The sequence below is a fragment of the Pavona decussata genome, unplaced genomic scaffold, assembly GCF_977016875.1.
Source record: "Pavona decussata unplaced genomic scaffold, jaPavDecu1.1 SCAFFOLD_329, whole genome shotgun sequence".
Classification (NCBI taxonomy): domain Eukaryota; kingdom Metazoa; phylum Cnidaria; class Anthozoa; order Scleractinia; family Agariciidae; genus Pavona; species Pavona decussata.
The window spans coordinates 291,623-307,027 of record NW_028145717.1 but is presented as its reverse complement, the minus strand read 5'-3'; the positions used below and the strand labels follow the sequence as shown (position 1 = coordinate 307,027).

Below are 15,405 nucleotides of genomic sequence, written 5' to 3'. Positions count from 1 at the left end.
GTACCGCCCAGGAGGCGTTATTAAGTTAAGAAATCTGTAAACCGGCAAAAAAATGTTTACAAGCCGTTTTGCAAACTTCAAAACCCCATTTTTAAATCATTTGAATGGGATACATCCTACATTTTACGAATAGTAACCAACTTCCCTGGGACCTTCAAATTAAGAAGTTTAATGGGAAATTAAGATTGAATGGAATTTAAAGAAAGGAAGAAATTTCGACTTTGCTGCCATGGGCAGAAGAGGTACCCACTTGAAAAAAGGACAAACCTCAAGAACGAGGTTCAAAATGAACACAGTATACAAGGAATTTTTTGGCTACGCAAAAGATCCCGGGTCTATGATGACTAGACAGCAAAAAAAGGGAGAATGCTTGGTTCTCCATGGAGAGGAAACTTCGATACTTCAACTACGATCTCACTTTCTACAGATTGTAACTTCGAGAACGTGTTCCTTGGTTTGTTTGTTTGTTTGTTTGTTTGTTTGTTTTGTTTTCTTTTTTTGTTTTTGTGTTTCTCTAAGCTACAAACATGCAAACGTTGCATCGCAGTCAAATTTGTTTACCTTGGCACTGAAAAGAGAAAAAAATACGGCTTCTTGATATGTAGTGACCCTTGCACAACTGTCATGTCCATCCCCTACCTTAGAATAATCTAAGAGACCACCACGGATCACTCGCTAGTTTTCTACCAACCTTAAATTTACCATTGGTGTCCATTTCCGCCCTTATAAGAAATGGAGAGCCGTGCCTCGTGATTTCTGTCAAGTGATGACACGGTGGCATGTGGAACCGCATGTCGAGTTCTTGGTTATAAATACCCTTACGTTTGTTCTGTTCTTTAAGGTATCTTTCGGAAAACCGTATTAAGGAACTACCCAAACAGCTTTTCAAGGGACTGAGGGGTCTTATTTCCCTGTGAGTACATAGTCCATAGTTCCTTAATTACTGAAATATTTTAAACAAGCATTCAGTCTGAATACTTGGATAATTGAAACGATGCTTAGAGTATAGAGCAAAATATTGAAAATCTTGGTAGAATTTTAGGCAGATTTCAGTCTTTACACCCCTAATTGATATGATACATACATTTTTTGACTAAATAAGGTTTGGTTTTATCAACAGAGTTGATGACTTAAGGTAAACTGATCGTTTTAAAGATGTAATAGGGAACTTGTGTTCGGCTATTAAGATTTGAGGCTCAATTAAAGTTGTTACTATTATTATTATTATTATTATTATTATTATTATTATTATTATTATTATTACTATTATTATTATTATTATTATTATTATTAGTATTAGTATTAGTATTATTATTATTCGAGTGCTGAAGTTAGCCCTTCGCCAGAGCGAAGCCAACTATCATCGTTGTTGATAAACCAAACATTCCTCCCAACTTCCCTCCGACTAAACACTAAACAGTTAGTTTTTAAACTTTAAATTACCGGAGTGGACAATAGAGCAGTTTAGCGTGCGCTGAAAGACTAGTTTTTCTGATGTGCAGGCAGATATATATACTCACCGGGAAAAGAAAGGAAAGGAAAAGCAAGGAAAGGAAAGGAAACGAAAGGGAGAGAAGGGAAGGAAAGGAAAGGAAGGACAGGAAAAAAAGAGAAGAGAGGGAAGGGAAGGAAACGAAGAGAAGAAAAGGGAAGGGAAGGACAGGGAAGGAAAGGAAAGGGAGGGAAGGGAAGGGAAGAGAAGAGAAGGAAAGGAAAGGAAAGGGAAGGAAAGGGAAGGGAAGGGAAGAGAAGAGAAGGAAAGGAAAGGAAACGAAAGGAAGAGAAGGGAATGAAAGGAAAGGAAAGGAAGGAAAGGAAAAGAAGAGAAGGGAGGGAGGGAAGGGAAGGAAAGGAAGGAAAGGAAAGGAAGAGAAGGGAGGGAAGGGAAGGAAAGGAAGGAAGGGAAGGAAAGGAAGGAAAGGAAAGGAAGAGAAGGGAGGGAAGGGAAGGAAAGGAAGGAAAGGAAAGGAAGGAAGGGAAGGGAAGGAAAGGAAGGAAAGGAAAGGAAGAGAAGGGAGGGAAGGGAAGGAAAGGAAGAGAAGGGAGGGAAGGGAAGGAAGGGAAGGGAAGGAAAGGAAGAGAAGGGAGGGAAGGGAAGGAAAGGAAGAGAAGGAAAGGGAGGGGAAGGGAAGGAAAGGGAAGGAAAGGAAGGAAGGGAAGGGAAGGAAAGGAAGGAAGGGAAGGAAAGGAAGGAAAGGAAAGGAAGAGAAGGGAGGGAAGGGAAGGAAAGGAAGGAAAGGAAAGGAAAGGGAGGGGAAGGGAAGGGAAGGAAAGGAAGAGAAGGAAAGGGAAGGGAAGGGAAGGAAAGGAAGGAAGGGAAGGGAAGGAAAGGAAGGAAAGGAAAGGAAGAGAAGGGAGGGAAGGGAAGGAAAGGAAGGAAAGGAAAGGAAGAGAAGGGAGGGAAGGGAAGGAAAGGAAGGAAGGGAAGGAAAGGAAGGAAAGGAAAGGAAGAGAAGGGAGGGAAGGGAAGGAAAGGAAGGAAAGGAAAGGAAGGAAGGGAAGGGAAGGAAAGGAAGGAAAGGAAAGGAAGAGCAGGGAGGGAAGGGAAGGAAAGGAAGAGAAGGAAAGGAAAGGAATGGAAAGGGAGGGAAGGGAAGGGAAGGAAAGGAAAGGGAGGGAAGGGAAGGGAAGGAAAGGAAAGGGAGGGAGGGAAGGAAAGGAAAAAAAAAGGAAAGAAAAGGGAGGGAAGGGAAGAGAAGAGAAGGAAAGAGGAGGGAAAGGAAGGGAAGGAAAAGAAAGGAAAGAAAAGGAAAGGAAAGGGAGGGAAGGGAAAAGAAGAGAAGGGTAGGGAAGGAAAGGAAAGGAAGACAAGGGAAGAGAAGGGAAGGGAAGGAAGACAACGGAAGGGAAGAAAAGGAAAGGAAAGGGAGGGAAGGGAAGGAAAAGAAGGAAAGGAAGAGAAGGGAAGGGAAGGAAAGGAAAGGAAGACAAGGGAGGAGAAGGGAAGGGAAGGAAGACAACGGAATGGAAGAAAAGGAAAGGAAAGGGAGGGAAGGGAAGGGAAGGAAAGGAAGGAAAGGAAGAGAAGGGAAGGGAAGGAAAGGAAAGGGAAGAAAAGGAAAGGGAGGGAAGGGAAGGAAAGGAAAGGGAATGAAAGGAAATGGCTTTCCCTCCCTACCCATGGTTTTTCCTCCTTAGAGTATGTCAACCTACTCCTATGATCAAGAGATTGCCTATCACACAAAGTGGTCACGTGGTAATTTGAGCCTCAGTGTTATGTTCTTCTTATGAATATAATAATTTAAACCAAACGTCTGTTTCCTTTAGTCAGATTCAGGACAATGAAATACTCAACGTCTCCAAAGAAACTTTCCAAGACGTTAAATCATTGCGAACTTTGTAAGTAGTAATTTGCGTGCCAGTGTGCCACCATGTCGATGTCGATGCACTTTTTACTTAATGAATAAGTGAATGATCATCTATGAGTGTATGAATTTCCATGTATTCACTTTCTTGGCATAAGTTAGTTGTGTTGAAAAAAGGTCTTACTTGAACTCTTTGGGTGTTCAAACTTTTCTATTCATAATTTACTTTTAAAGAGCTTCTTTTAATTTACGACTGTTTGAGTAGAAGCTAACATTTTGAAACAAGCAGACGTTGGAAGAGCCGTTGAAGTGCTTAAAATTGAAAAAAAAAATCAATAAACGACTGCTTGAAATAGCTTCCAGTCTTAAAAGGAGCATTTTACACCTGAGCTAAGCATTTTAACATTTTTTAGTTCGTTTATTGTTGTTTATGACATTGTTTCGTACCAGACACTTTGTAACCCAACTGCTGTCAGTCAGTGCATGACATTTGTTACAGTCGCTTTGTTTTCTCTATTGTAGCTTCCGTGTACGATTATTATCTATGTTTTTGTAAGCCACTCACATATATAGAGCTGTTTCATTCGGTTTTCAATAAACAGAGGATGGAACTAGTCATACCGAAGTTGCTTTAGTATTAATATTCTCCTGCCAACAAGAAGAAACTACCAATTGATATATCCTAACGGTCTGCTGGAAGCTAAGTGACTTTTGAAAGTGAGAAGTGATCATCGCAGTGAATTTTCCAATTATGCAATTGGAAATTGGAAGCCTGAAAAAAATTCAGGCTTCAACGGGATTCGAACCCGTGACCTCCGCGTTACCGGTGCGATGCTCTACCAACTGAGCTATGAAGCCACACATTGGGAGCAAGGTCAATTGTAGGTTCCCATTTTCCCGTGAGAGGAGTGAAACGATGTAAAGTATATGAAATAATTCATATATGAACTGCGGATATAGTAGAAAGTGAGAAGTGATCATCGCAGTGAATTTTCCAATTTATGCAATTGGAAATTGGAAGCCTGAAAAAAATTCAGGCTTCAACGGGATTCGAACCCGTGACCTCCGCGTTACCGGTGCGATGCTCTACCAACTGAGCTATGAAGCCACACATTGGGAGCAAGGTCAATTGTAGGTTCCCATTTTCCCGTGAGAGGAGTGAAACGATGTAAAGTATATGAAATAATTCATATATGAACTGCGGATATAGTAGAAAGTGAGAAGTGATCATCGCAGTGAATTTTTCCAAATTGGAAAATTCACTGCGATGATCACTTCTCACTTTCATCTATATCCGCAGTTCATATAAGAATTATTTCATATACTTTACATCGTTAAGTGACTTTTATTGTGTATATGTCACTCATTGACACTTCAATCCTAGCAGTATACAGGATGTTTTTCCCAAGAGCCTAGTTAAATGGCCTTAGCTCCCACGAGTCTCCTGTAGCTCAGCACTCGGAATTTCTTTTTCCGAGTTTGCCTGTGTCATTACTGAGTAATACATCATTCGCATTGAATTTCTTTACTTTGAATTTCAGACTGATGCACTATAATCTGATGGCCGAGCTTCCTAAAGATTTCTTCGAGGGGATGGATAACATTACGAGGATGTAATATTCGCTAATTAACTATATTTGTTTGTTAACTTGAAAAAATACTAATCAGTAATATTGTTACAAACCTTTTCAGCGGTTTTCAGAGTCAATTACTATCGCACAGTAAGAAGGGTCAGAAAACTGCATTAAAAACGTGTATTTGTAACTAAGCAAAAGAAAAAATTTCCCAACTGTTGTTAAGCGACTGTCAAGCTTAATCTAAACTGTGCCTTAGTCGTTTTTGTTTCATAATAGCCTTTGACAAAAATCAGTTTTGTGGTTAAGTTAAATGATGTCTAAGCTGATACTCTCAGGTAGAGATAGTTTGAAGATAAGGACTCAAATAATCACTTTGTGCGTGTTTAATCGCGGTCGACTATCGCAGTGAGAAAACGAGAGACTTGGGCCTGGGATGTTAATAAGCCTCCTTACGCTATAAATGACGGATTTCCTTCCATTTTGCCAGTGCTACATTTCTAAAGTTTGTAGGTCGTCGCCGTAGTTATGACTGCCAGCAGTGCAACAAAAATAAAAACAAAAAGAATCCAGACAAACAAACTGGATTTAATTAAGGCCTTTACTCGGGCTTGTTTTGTCTTTTAAAACTGGGGGCGGGGGGAGCGCAATCCGCCCCCGAACTTCACCCCCCTTCATAACTTCGCAACTATAGAATCTATGAATATGATAAAGAGGTCTGTAGGATACATGGTACTTGTAAACATGTTTCCTTTGAGGTTTGCAACGAGCAGTGATGACGTCATGTGACATGATTGCCAAATGGTGGATGTCTTGAATTGGCTATCTTGGATTTCCTCCAAAACTATAGAAAAGCACCGTAATTAGGCGAATAGTAATCAAAACCAATAACAAGACACTAATATTAGCTAAAAACACAAAAGTTATAGGAAATAAGTAATTTTTCTTCACTTCGCTACAAAAAAAGTGGTTATCAATTGGTTGCCATGGTGATATTAAGTCAATCAACCCCAACCGACCATATCAAAGTTTCCCACATATTTTTTTTAAAAGTCTTCAAATTTCATGGCGTTTGTGAAAACTTATTTAAGTTCAAAATTTGCCACAGGTAGAATCGGTCCAACCCCCCCCCCCCCCCCCCCTTCGCCAAGACGTTGGCGAAAGAGGGTATTTGGCATTACATTCCCCCTCTCCGGGAAAGGAAAATAGTCAGACGCCCGGGGTGTGCCTCGGAAGAAGAGTTGTAGAACAGTGTATAAGTAGGTTCGTATGTAACATGCGACCTGGCACTAACGGTTATGTTGCAAACCTCGTAGATTTGATCAGCCTTGGGACCTGAGCGAAATTTTTAGATTGGCCGGCGTCATGCTGAATGACAGAGAATTGGCAAAAACACTGCAAGCCGAAAACGTTGATAGGCTTCTTATATTCCCGGAAAAGGTCACTTAGATTGTATTATAGTCTACCTTGCCATAGGCCAACCTCGCACATCAAGAGAATGCTTTCAAGACTAATCACAGTGCTTGAGTGATCTCATTAAAAGTCATATTCCAGCCTTTAAAGTTAACAGATATGTTTTAAGGGGACAATTTCAGCCGTCTACAGCCATAAATGAATTTAAAATTTCTTTCTTCTTTTTAATTGTCTTGCAGAATACTTGATACCAATCTTATGTGCTGCCATGCGGAATTCAAAGAAGACGCCGGCTGTGCTTATGTCGTCAATGACAATTTCGCAAACTGTGACAGTATGTTTCGGGACCGAAACCCTAAGAGGTGTATCTGGGTGGTTGGGATTCTGTCGCTTCTTGGGGCTGTGTTTGTGATTGTCTGGCGATGGTTCTATAAAGAAAAGAACGTCGTGCAGACGATTCTGTTGATGCACGTTGCCTTTGCAGATGGACTTATGGGAGTGTACCTTATCACCGTCGGGGTAATGGATGCTGTCTGGTCTGGTGAATATTATCTGCATGACTTTGAGTGGCGAACTGGTTTCCGATGCCAGGTGGTAGGGGGAATGTCGGTGATGTCCAGCCAGGTATCCATCATGACACTGGCGCTCCTCGCGATTGAGCGAGTAAAGAAGATCGTGTTCCCTTATCAATTCAAGGGACTCACTCGAAAGAAGGCCCATAAGTTTTGCTTTTCCATCTGGGTGATTGGTTTCCTTTTTGCTTACCTGCCAACCTTCGGCATCCGCTATTTCCATGACCATGACAAAAGCATATTCTACTATGGTAAATCAGTCGTGTGTATCCCCCTCCAGCTTGACCCTGACTTTATTTCGGGGTGGGAGTATTCAATTGCCGTATTTGTGGCTTTGAATGTGGCTCTGGTTATCGTTATTATTGTGGCGTACTCCATGATTTTGTACAAGACCTGCATGTCGAGATGGCGGCTCACCCGTCAAGGTACGAGAAGGGAACGAAAGGCTAGGGCAAGAGATGCCAAGAGAGAAACGTCCCTCGCCAAACGTGTGTTTTGGATTATTTTAACCGACCTTGTATCCTGGGTCCCGATTGTGGTGATTGGTTTGAAGTCGGTGTTAAACGAAGCCTTTGAGCCACCTGACGATATCGCAGTGTGGATTGCTGTCTTTGTCCTACCAATTAACTCAGCAATGAATCCAGTGCTCTACACCTTATCAACACCACAGGTATGAAGTAACCACTTGTATCTTTTACTGAACAACCTACAAAGACAAAATTCAGCTAATCCAAATATAACGATACTTTATTCATTTTATTTCACTTTTTATTTCGCCACTAATAAATTACATTGAAACTTAAGAAAACAAGTACACATCAAATTAATCGCACATTGTGTGAATATAGATAACATGGGAGAGCATTGCCTTTCTTTATTGTACTTCAATCTGGTAATTGTTTATCTATTTTTTTACAATATTAGTAATGTATGACAAACAACTTCCTGTTGTTGTTTTTCCATGCCCATTATGCCTAGGGACAACGGAGCCCTGACCTTTTTTATCTTGATTTCTCGCGGAAACCTCTCAAATAGAAGAAAGATCCTCACAGTTAGTACGCAACTTAAGCAGTTGCAAAAAGAAATCCTGAAAAAAATTCAGGCTTTAACGCGATTCGAACGCATGACCTCTGCGATGCCGGTCCATTGCTCTACCAACTGAGCTATCAAGCCAACTGGGTGCTGGTCATATTGTGAGTCCGTACAATGTATCCGTGAAGGATGAATAAATGAAAGTAAATATATGAAACATATTTTTTGAACTGCGGATGCAAGATCAAATAGAAGAAAGATCCTCTTTCTTCTATTTGATCTTGCATCCGCATTTCAAAATATGTGTTTCATGTATTTTCTTTCACTTAAAAACCTCTCAATACGACAAAATTGACCAAAAGTTCTTACAAGCAGAAAAATACTGGACGATTCAATAATGTAAAATTAACCACGGGAAGGTTAAATAATTGATTAAGAAAGCAATAGAGAAAAACGTTAAGACTGTTGCTGAAATGTGTAACTATGGTAACATCAACAAAGATTTGAAGCCTACCCGCAAAGCGAGATTCTTTTAAACGCAATACTGGCTGATTCGGCTCCCTTACCTGTTATGAATATGATTGTTTGTTTTACCATAGCATGTGTTTAAATGAATAAATTAAAATAATCAATTCTTTCAAAAGTAACTAAACGGCTCCTTTGTCAGGTACGAGGGATCTTAAAACAGAAAATGCTCAAGCTGTGGAGCTATTTGCGCGGAGTTCCCTTCTGTGTGCAGGACGACGAAGGTCAGTACAGTTTACCTCTCCTTATAAACTTGCGGTGTTTCTCATTACCACTAGCAAAAAAGGGTGCTAAAAAAACGTACATTTTCTGAGGTAATATTACATTGACGGTACCAAGTACCATGGGCACTTTCATGTCAAGTTGTCTACCGATATCACAGTGTAAACGATCCGCATGGAAACCAGCTGTTCATAACCATTATATCAAAATAAAGCTGTTGAAGTTAAATTAAGTTCTTGGTACCATTTACGCTTTTATGTTGCTTGTAATAGAGCAAGGAGGGGAAGAGGAGCATGATGAATCGGAAGACGAGGACACTGACGACTATGAGAGCGACCAGGGTAAATTTGAATGCTATTCTAATGGTCGGAGTGTGTACTATGAGTTGTGCATCAATAACTTTGCACTTTTTTCAAACTCTAGTTTCAGTTGTTGTCCTTTTTATCTATTTGTCTTTATTTATTTTCTTACTTATGCCTTTAAAGCATTAAAATTAACTACTTGTTACTAATTGGTTACATCTCTTTCTGGCTTTACTTTTGCTAGACGACGAACAAGACCAGGAAATGCTGGAGATGCAGGTTCTCGGTGTAGCATCTGCTGAACAAGGTGATTCGAGTGGTTACTAAGTGTGCCGTTACAGAATAGGTAGAGAATCTAAGACGATGAAAATGGAAGAAAGATCGACTCTTGTATAAAATGAATCTTTAAAATTCAGGAGATTGTTCCGCCTGGAAAAAGCCAACATCAATTTCCACTTGTAGACAGAAATACCGTATTTCCTCGAATAATAGCCGTCCCTCGATTAATCGCCTCCCTTTGACGAAAATATTTAAAATAATCGCCTCCCTCGAATAATCGCCCCCACCCCCCTCGCCATTTTCTCTTTCTTTTATCCCCTCCCTCTCAAGTTAAAAATTGACATCTTGTGTAACAAACAAGCCTTTATTTAATTGTTCACAACTGAATGGTCACAAAAGCACCGTTTTGTACAGTTTTTTTTATGTTTATTGTATTTCACTTTTTTTCTTTATTGCTTTGAGCTCTTTATTTAGCACATCGGATATGTTCTCGTTCCTATGCTCGCAATGAATAAATCGCTGGAACCACAATTCCATTTTCTAAAGTCCGCTTTCCGATAACCGCGGCATCACCTTAATTGCTATCATCTGCATTCAGGAAGGCGCAAACAAGATGGCATAGTTCAATAGGTACTAACCAGCTAGAACATCATGGCCGCCACTGCTGGAATGGAGTCTGATCCAGTAAAAGTAATCAGTGATGATTCAGGCTCTGACGCCGAAGATATTGGCATTGAACATTGATTAAAAACAATTTGAATCACTTAAAAAGCCTATGTTCGGTTTATTTTTGATTTCATTTATTTTTTTTTTTATTTAATGGTATAATAAAACAAAATAATTAGGGCACGACCTCCTGTGAGAAATATTTCAAATACTCGCCTTCCCTCGAATAATGGCCGCCTTTCGGTGCGAAAAAAAAAATCGCCCCCGGCTATTATTCGAGGAAATACGGTACGCATTTCATTATCCTTATCAGACAACCATGCAAATGGACTAGGTAGCTTCTACTTTCTACCTGGCTCCTAAAGTTTTTTTTTTCCCTATTTTGGACTGCAGGGTCATATCAGTATTACGAATATCTGTAAACATCCTTCTAAACTTATTTGATATGACTTCATCACTGGTCTCTTATTGGTTGCAGATTCAGAAGCAGGCGATGCATCATCGGACACAGGTATGTCTGTATTACACCCTGAAGCTTCTCATTGACAGTTAGTTGTCGACAAGATTATACCCAACTCTTTTATCTTTCGAAAATATTCATCTGAGGGCGAAGTTATGATAGCATCTAATTCAAATTTCAACTCTCCATGAACGTATCAGTGAATGAGAATCAAAACATTAAGAACTGAAATAAATGAAGGCGTATTAATAAAAACGCACTATTAAGCCACGGATTAAATGACACTGGTTCTTAATGTGTGCAACAGTGAGTATGGAAGGTCCAGGAGACCCCTATGACGAACCTACCTCTATTAAAAGTCTACTAAGACATATGTCGCCTTTGATGACAACAGTCTTTACCATGATTTTTCTTAATGCAGATTATGAAGAAGAAGAGCCAGTGATCGTCGTCACACAAGGTAAAGCACTTAATTATTATTGATTTTACCTTCACCTAACAGTCCGCTAAAGATAAGAGGACACCTAAGAAGGTAGTGGTCCCAGTTACTGGCAATTTGTCCGGTTTTCGTAGCTGCTAAAAATGGCGACCTTGTTATCCTGTGAAATAGCAGCTTGTGCCAGCATTGCTATATAACTAAAAAAAATTCGCTGAAAGTCGTGACCGAATAGTAGAAGTTGAGCTGAATTGTAATTGAAATAAGCGTACGGCCTGGGGGTGGCTTTTTTTTTAGAAGAACCTCAGCTCTCCCACCTCCCCCCCCCCCCCCCCCCCAAAAAAAAAAAAAAAAAACAATGGAAGCAACACAAGTTTTTGGAGGTTTCCATTTTTGTCTCAAAAGCATTCGGAGTGACGATTCGGAGTGACGAAAGTTAATTTTCCACTTACTTGATCATTATATCTTTTAACAATTGTTGTATGTTGAATACTATTAAACAGAGTATTTCATATTGGAGCGCCTTTGTATTGCTACAGGACCTGGTACCGACATGTTAGAACAAGAAGGAAAAGAGGACGAAGAGCAAAAACCAGAAACAAAAGATGAAGGAAGGCCAGAAGCTGTAGAGGGTGATAAGGGCGATGAAACTCAGGCTGAAGTAGGACAAGGAGTAGAGGCTGGGGCAACATCGAGAAAAGTTGACGCTCAGCTAGAGGCAGCTGACATGGTGGAAGCTGAAGCTGGAGAAGAAGCGGTTCATGCTGAAGGAAGGAAGGCTGTGGCAATGGAAGCTGAAACTGAAGTAGTAGGAGCAGACTCTAAAGCAGGAAAAGGAGAAGAAGAACAAGAACAAGAACAAGAACAAGAACAAGAAGAGGAGGAAGGCCAAGAGGAAGAAGAAAAACAAGAAGAAGAAGAAGAAGAAGAAGAAGAAGAAGAAGAAGAAGAAGAAGTAGCAACAAAAGCTGAGGATAAAAAACCAGGAGATGAATGTAAAACTGCGGAAGCTGAAGTTGACGCAGACGAAGCGGTGGGTGAGACAGCGGATGCTGATGGTAAAGCACTGGACGCTGAAGATCAAGCAATGGAAACTGAGTTGAAAAGAGAGGAGAGTGAGGATAACGAAATCAAAACGGAAGATGAAACAGCTGAAACTGGAAACAAAGAATTGGAGACTCTGGGTGAAGCAGCAAAGGCCAAATTTGAAGCCGCAGAAGTTGAAGATGAAGCAGTAGGAGACATGTTTAAGACGACAGAGGCTAAAGATGACGCAGCGCATACTGGGGATAAAACAGTGGATGGGGATGATGGAGCAATGAAAGTTACAGATGAAGCAGCAGAGGGTGAGAATAGATCAGTGGCGCGTGACGATGAAGTTAGCGAGGCTGCCGATGAAAGTGAGAAGATCAATGTTAAATTAGTGGAAGCCAAAGGGGAAGTAGTGAAAACACAAGATGAAGAAGCTGAAGTTGAGGGTGAGGCAGTGAAAGAAGAGGATGAAACAGCAGCGGTTAATGCCGAAGCGGCTGGAGCTGACAGGGGAGCATCGGAATCCAAGAAAGAGGTAGCGGAAGCTGAAGAAGCAGAGAAAGTTGACGGTGAGTCAGCGCCGGACGAGGTGGAAGTAGGGGAAGCCCAGGATGAAGCAAAACAGATAAGGGGAGCTGCAGAGGAAGCCAAAGCTAAGTCATGGGAATGTGAGGATGAAGGCTCAGAAGCTCAAAGTGAAGTGAAGAAAGGTGAAGAAGTAAAGGGAGTTGATGTTGAAGTACCGGTGACTGAGGATGAGCCAGTGGAGACTGAAGCAGCCAAACAAAAGAGGGAAGCAATAGAGTCTGGGAATGAAACCTCAGAAGCTGAAGAAATAAAGGGAGTAGATGTTGCCGAAGAGAAGGCTCACGATGGATCATTGGAAACAGTGGGAGCCAAACGTGAAGCAGTAGAAACAGATGAAGCGGAAAATCAAGAAGTAGAAACGGCAGATGCTGAGAGTGAAGGTGAGGTTCCAAACTAGGAGCGAAAGCTGCTTTCGATGTAGACTCTTATTCCCTTAATTAAATAATAAATTTAAAAGAATAAGACATGAAACCACATCCGAATAAATTTTAACTTTAGTGAGAGATTTTGAAATCCAAAAAGAATTTTTGGGGTAACCATGCATTTTTCATAGGTAATTAAGCAAGTATTTTATCTCAGATTGAAGCTTAATAATCTTTGAAAATGCGTGGTTACCCCCAATTTTCCCTTTTCGGATTTTAATAACCCTTGCTTAGATCTTTTTTCCAACACAGTCATAAACCGCCCAAAAGACCGTTGCATTAGTAGGTGCTGACCTAAATAAATCTCTCGGAAAGATCCGAGAGGTGTAGAACAATAGCAGCAAAAGGAGGTCCTTAGGCTCCATTGTGGCTGGAGGGCGACAGATTCGTGACACTCTCCACAACTCCAAAATTATTGAACCTATGACAATGAAATCTGAAGAATGAAGAGTACGTCCAAGGATGTTTTTCCTTTGAGGCATACAAGGGAACGTAATGTCTTCAAAAGAGGTGGGATAACATCATTATTTCCAAACAGCCGCCATCTCTTATCCCAATCTAGGATTTCTGTCTTTTCCTAAAAACGCAGTACGCACAAAAAAAACTGTGAGAAAGCCATCACAACCAATAGCAGAAAACAAAAGTGATGTAGCAACATGAAGATTACCGTAAAAATGGTAATATTTGTCCATTAAAAACAGTTTATTGCAACTTCTGAAAAAAAAAACTGCCCTCAAATTATATTTGCTATGATATCACCAAATTCAACTAACATTGCTCTACCAATCATTCATGTAAGTAACTTTTATATTGCTCGCTTTAATATGTTAGTATAATATAAAGTGTTCGTAGAGTTTTATAAAATATTTATTTATTTATTTATTTATTTACGTATTTTGAGGGCATGAGAGTATCAATTTAATTCCTGGAAAATGCTACCTCCTTTGAAAAAATTCTTACGTTCTTACTTACTTACTTACTTACTTACTTACTTACTTACAATCCAAATGGTCTTGTTTAGTGGCGCATGCTCACATTTTACAGATGTTGTAAACATTCAAAGAGGTGTAAGCAAACTCCGCCTACCCCCGGTCGAGAAATGGTTAAATCAAGACACTTCAGTGTACTAGAGGAATGCAGGCATCACTTGACTCGGTCCACCGGGCTTTAGCTTGTTGAACAATTCAGTTTGCTTTACTATCCAAAGGCTGAGTTCACTTACTAAACGATTTTTGTTTTTGTTTTCGGTCCAGGAAAAGAGCAAAGTGAAGAAATTGGCATTGGTGAATGGCAACCGCCTCAAGATAACGGAACATCAGCTCCCGCTGAAGAAACAACTGTCTTTGACACAAGGTTGTAAACAACCTCTCAATGAACACGCGACGATCAGTCTCGCAACTTTTGCTTTTGATCGTACTTTATTTAATCCTTAATATAGTGTATAATAATGTAGCTGGATTATAAGAGAAACTTACGTTATCATCGCAGAGAGTAAAGTTGTTAATGTACACTACTAGGCATTAATGAAAAATATGCAATGATTGGAAAATATTGTTAGATGGGAAGAATGGCTTTTGAACTAAAAATGGCATACGTTCGGCATGATGGAAAGCCACAAAATCAATGAAAATCAACATCCCATGACGAAAAGCCACACTGAAAGGAGTAGTTGTCAATACGTCATGTGTTACTATTCTGCTTCATCTGGCGGTAATTGTCAGCAGCTGCTGTTAGTCTTAAGTAGTTCTTTGAGATTTCTGCTATTTCGCTAGTTAATTATAGTTACGGGAAATCCGGAGTAATTGTCAACAATTATTGTCAGTTATTCTTAGGGTTAGTGTTTGTGAGGCAAACGTCGTTGGCAGTACTTTCTGTAGTCATTGCTGTAGCTGTACTTCAATAGTACATTTTGTAGTAGATACAGGTCCCATGACATTATAGTTCACAGTAGCACGTTGTAGTTGTGTTCGTGTTTGCAGTTGTACTCCAGTGGAAGCTTGTGGAGTTAAATAGTCGTAATTGACGATTGTGGCAAAAATCTTGGAGCCCTATATGTACCTATACATCTAGTTCCCTTAGTTCTAGTTAAAGTACTAGCAGGGGCAGATACACCAGAAGTAGTAGTAGTAGTAGTAGTAGTAGTAGTAGTAGTAGTAGTAGTAGTAGTAGTAGTAGTAGTAGTAGTAGTAGTAGTAGTAGTAGTAGTAGAAGTAGTAGTAGTAGCAGAAGTAGCTGTAGCATCACTAGTAGTAGTAGTAGTAGAAGTAGTAGTAGCAGCAGCAGCAGTAGCAGCAGCAGTAGTAGTAGTAGCAGAAGTAGCTGTAGCATTACTAGTAGTAGTAGTAGTAGTAGTAGTAGTAGTAGTAGTAGTAGTAGTAGTAGTAGTAGTAGTAGTAGTAGCAGCAGCAGCAGCAGCAGCAGCAGCAGCAGCAGTAGTAGTTGTAGTAGTAGTAGTAGTGGTAGTAGTAGTAGTAGTAGTAGTAGTAGTAGTAGTAGTAGTAGTAGTAGTAGTAGTAGTAGTAGTAGTAGCAGAAGTAGCTGTAGCAGCACTAGTAGTAGTAGTAGTAGTAGTAGTAG

The 15,405-nt window shown here is 40.2% G+C and overlaps 1 protein-coding gene across 1 annotated transcript; it reads left to right on the top strand.

The window, feature by feature from the left end:
* The first annotated feature begins 857 nt into the window (after positions 1 to 857).
* On the top strand, positions 858 to 15,405 carry LOC146453553 (uncharacterized). The gene is made up of 11 exons (XM_085096476.1): positions 858 to 913; positions 3,268 to 3,339; positions 4,847 to 4,918; positions 6,532 to 7,534; positions 8,564 to 8,645; positions 8,916 to 8,984; positions 9,190 to 9,252; positions 10,369 to 10,401; positions 10,772 to 10,810; positions 11,326 to 12,786; positions 14,082 to 15,405. Exons 3-11 carry the CDS (start codon positions 4,851 to 4,853, stop codon positions 14,186 to 14,188), a joined length of 2,925 nt encoding a protein of 974 aa, XP_084952602.1. The 5' UTR covers positions 858 to 913; positions 3,268 to 3,339; positions 4,847 to 4,850; the 3' UTR covers positions 14,189 to 15,405.

Excerpts from the sequence above, each read along its gene's own strand:
- LOC146453553 (XM_085096476.1), top strand. The coding sequence starts at position 4,851 with ATGCACTATAATCTGATGGCCGAGCTTCCTAAAGATTTCTTCGAGGGG. Across the intron at positions 9,253-10,368 it reads TGTAGCATCTGCTGAACAAG|ATTCAGAAGCAGGCGATGCA; the intron begins GTGATTCGAGTG and ends TATTGGTTGCAG. Across the intron at positions 12,787-14,081 it reads GGCAGATGCTGAGAGTGAAG|GAAAAGAGCAAAGTGAAGAA; the intron begins GTGAGGTTCCAA and ends TTTTCGGTCCAG.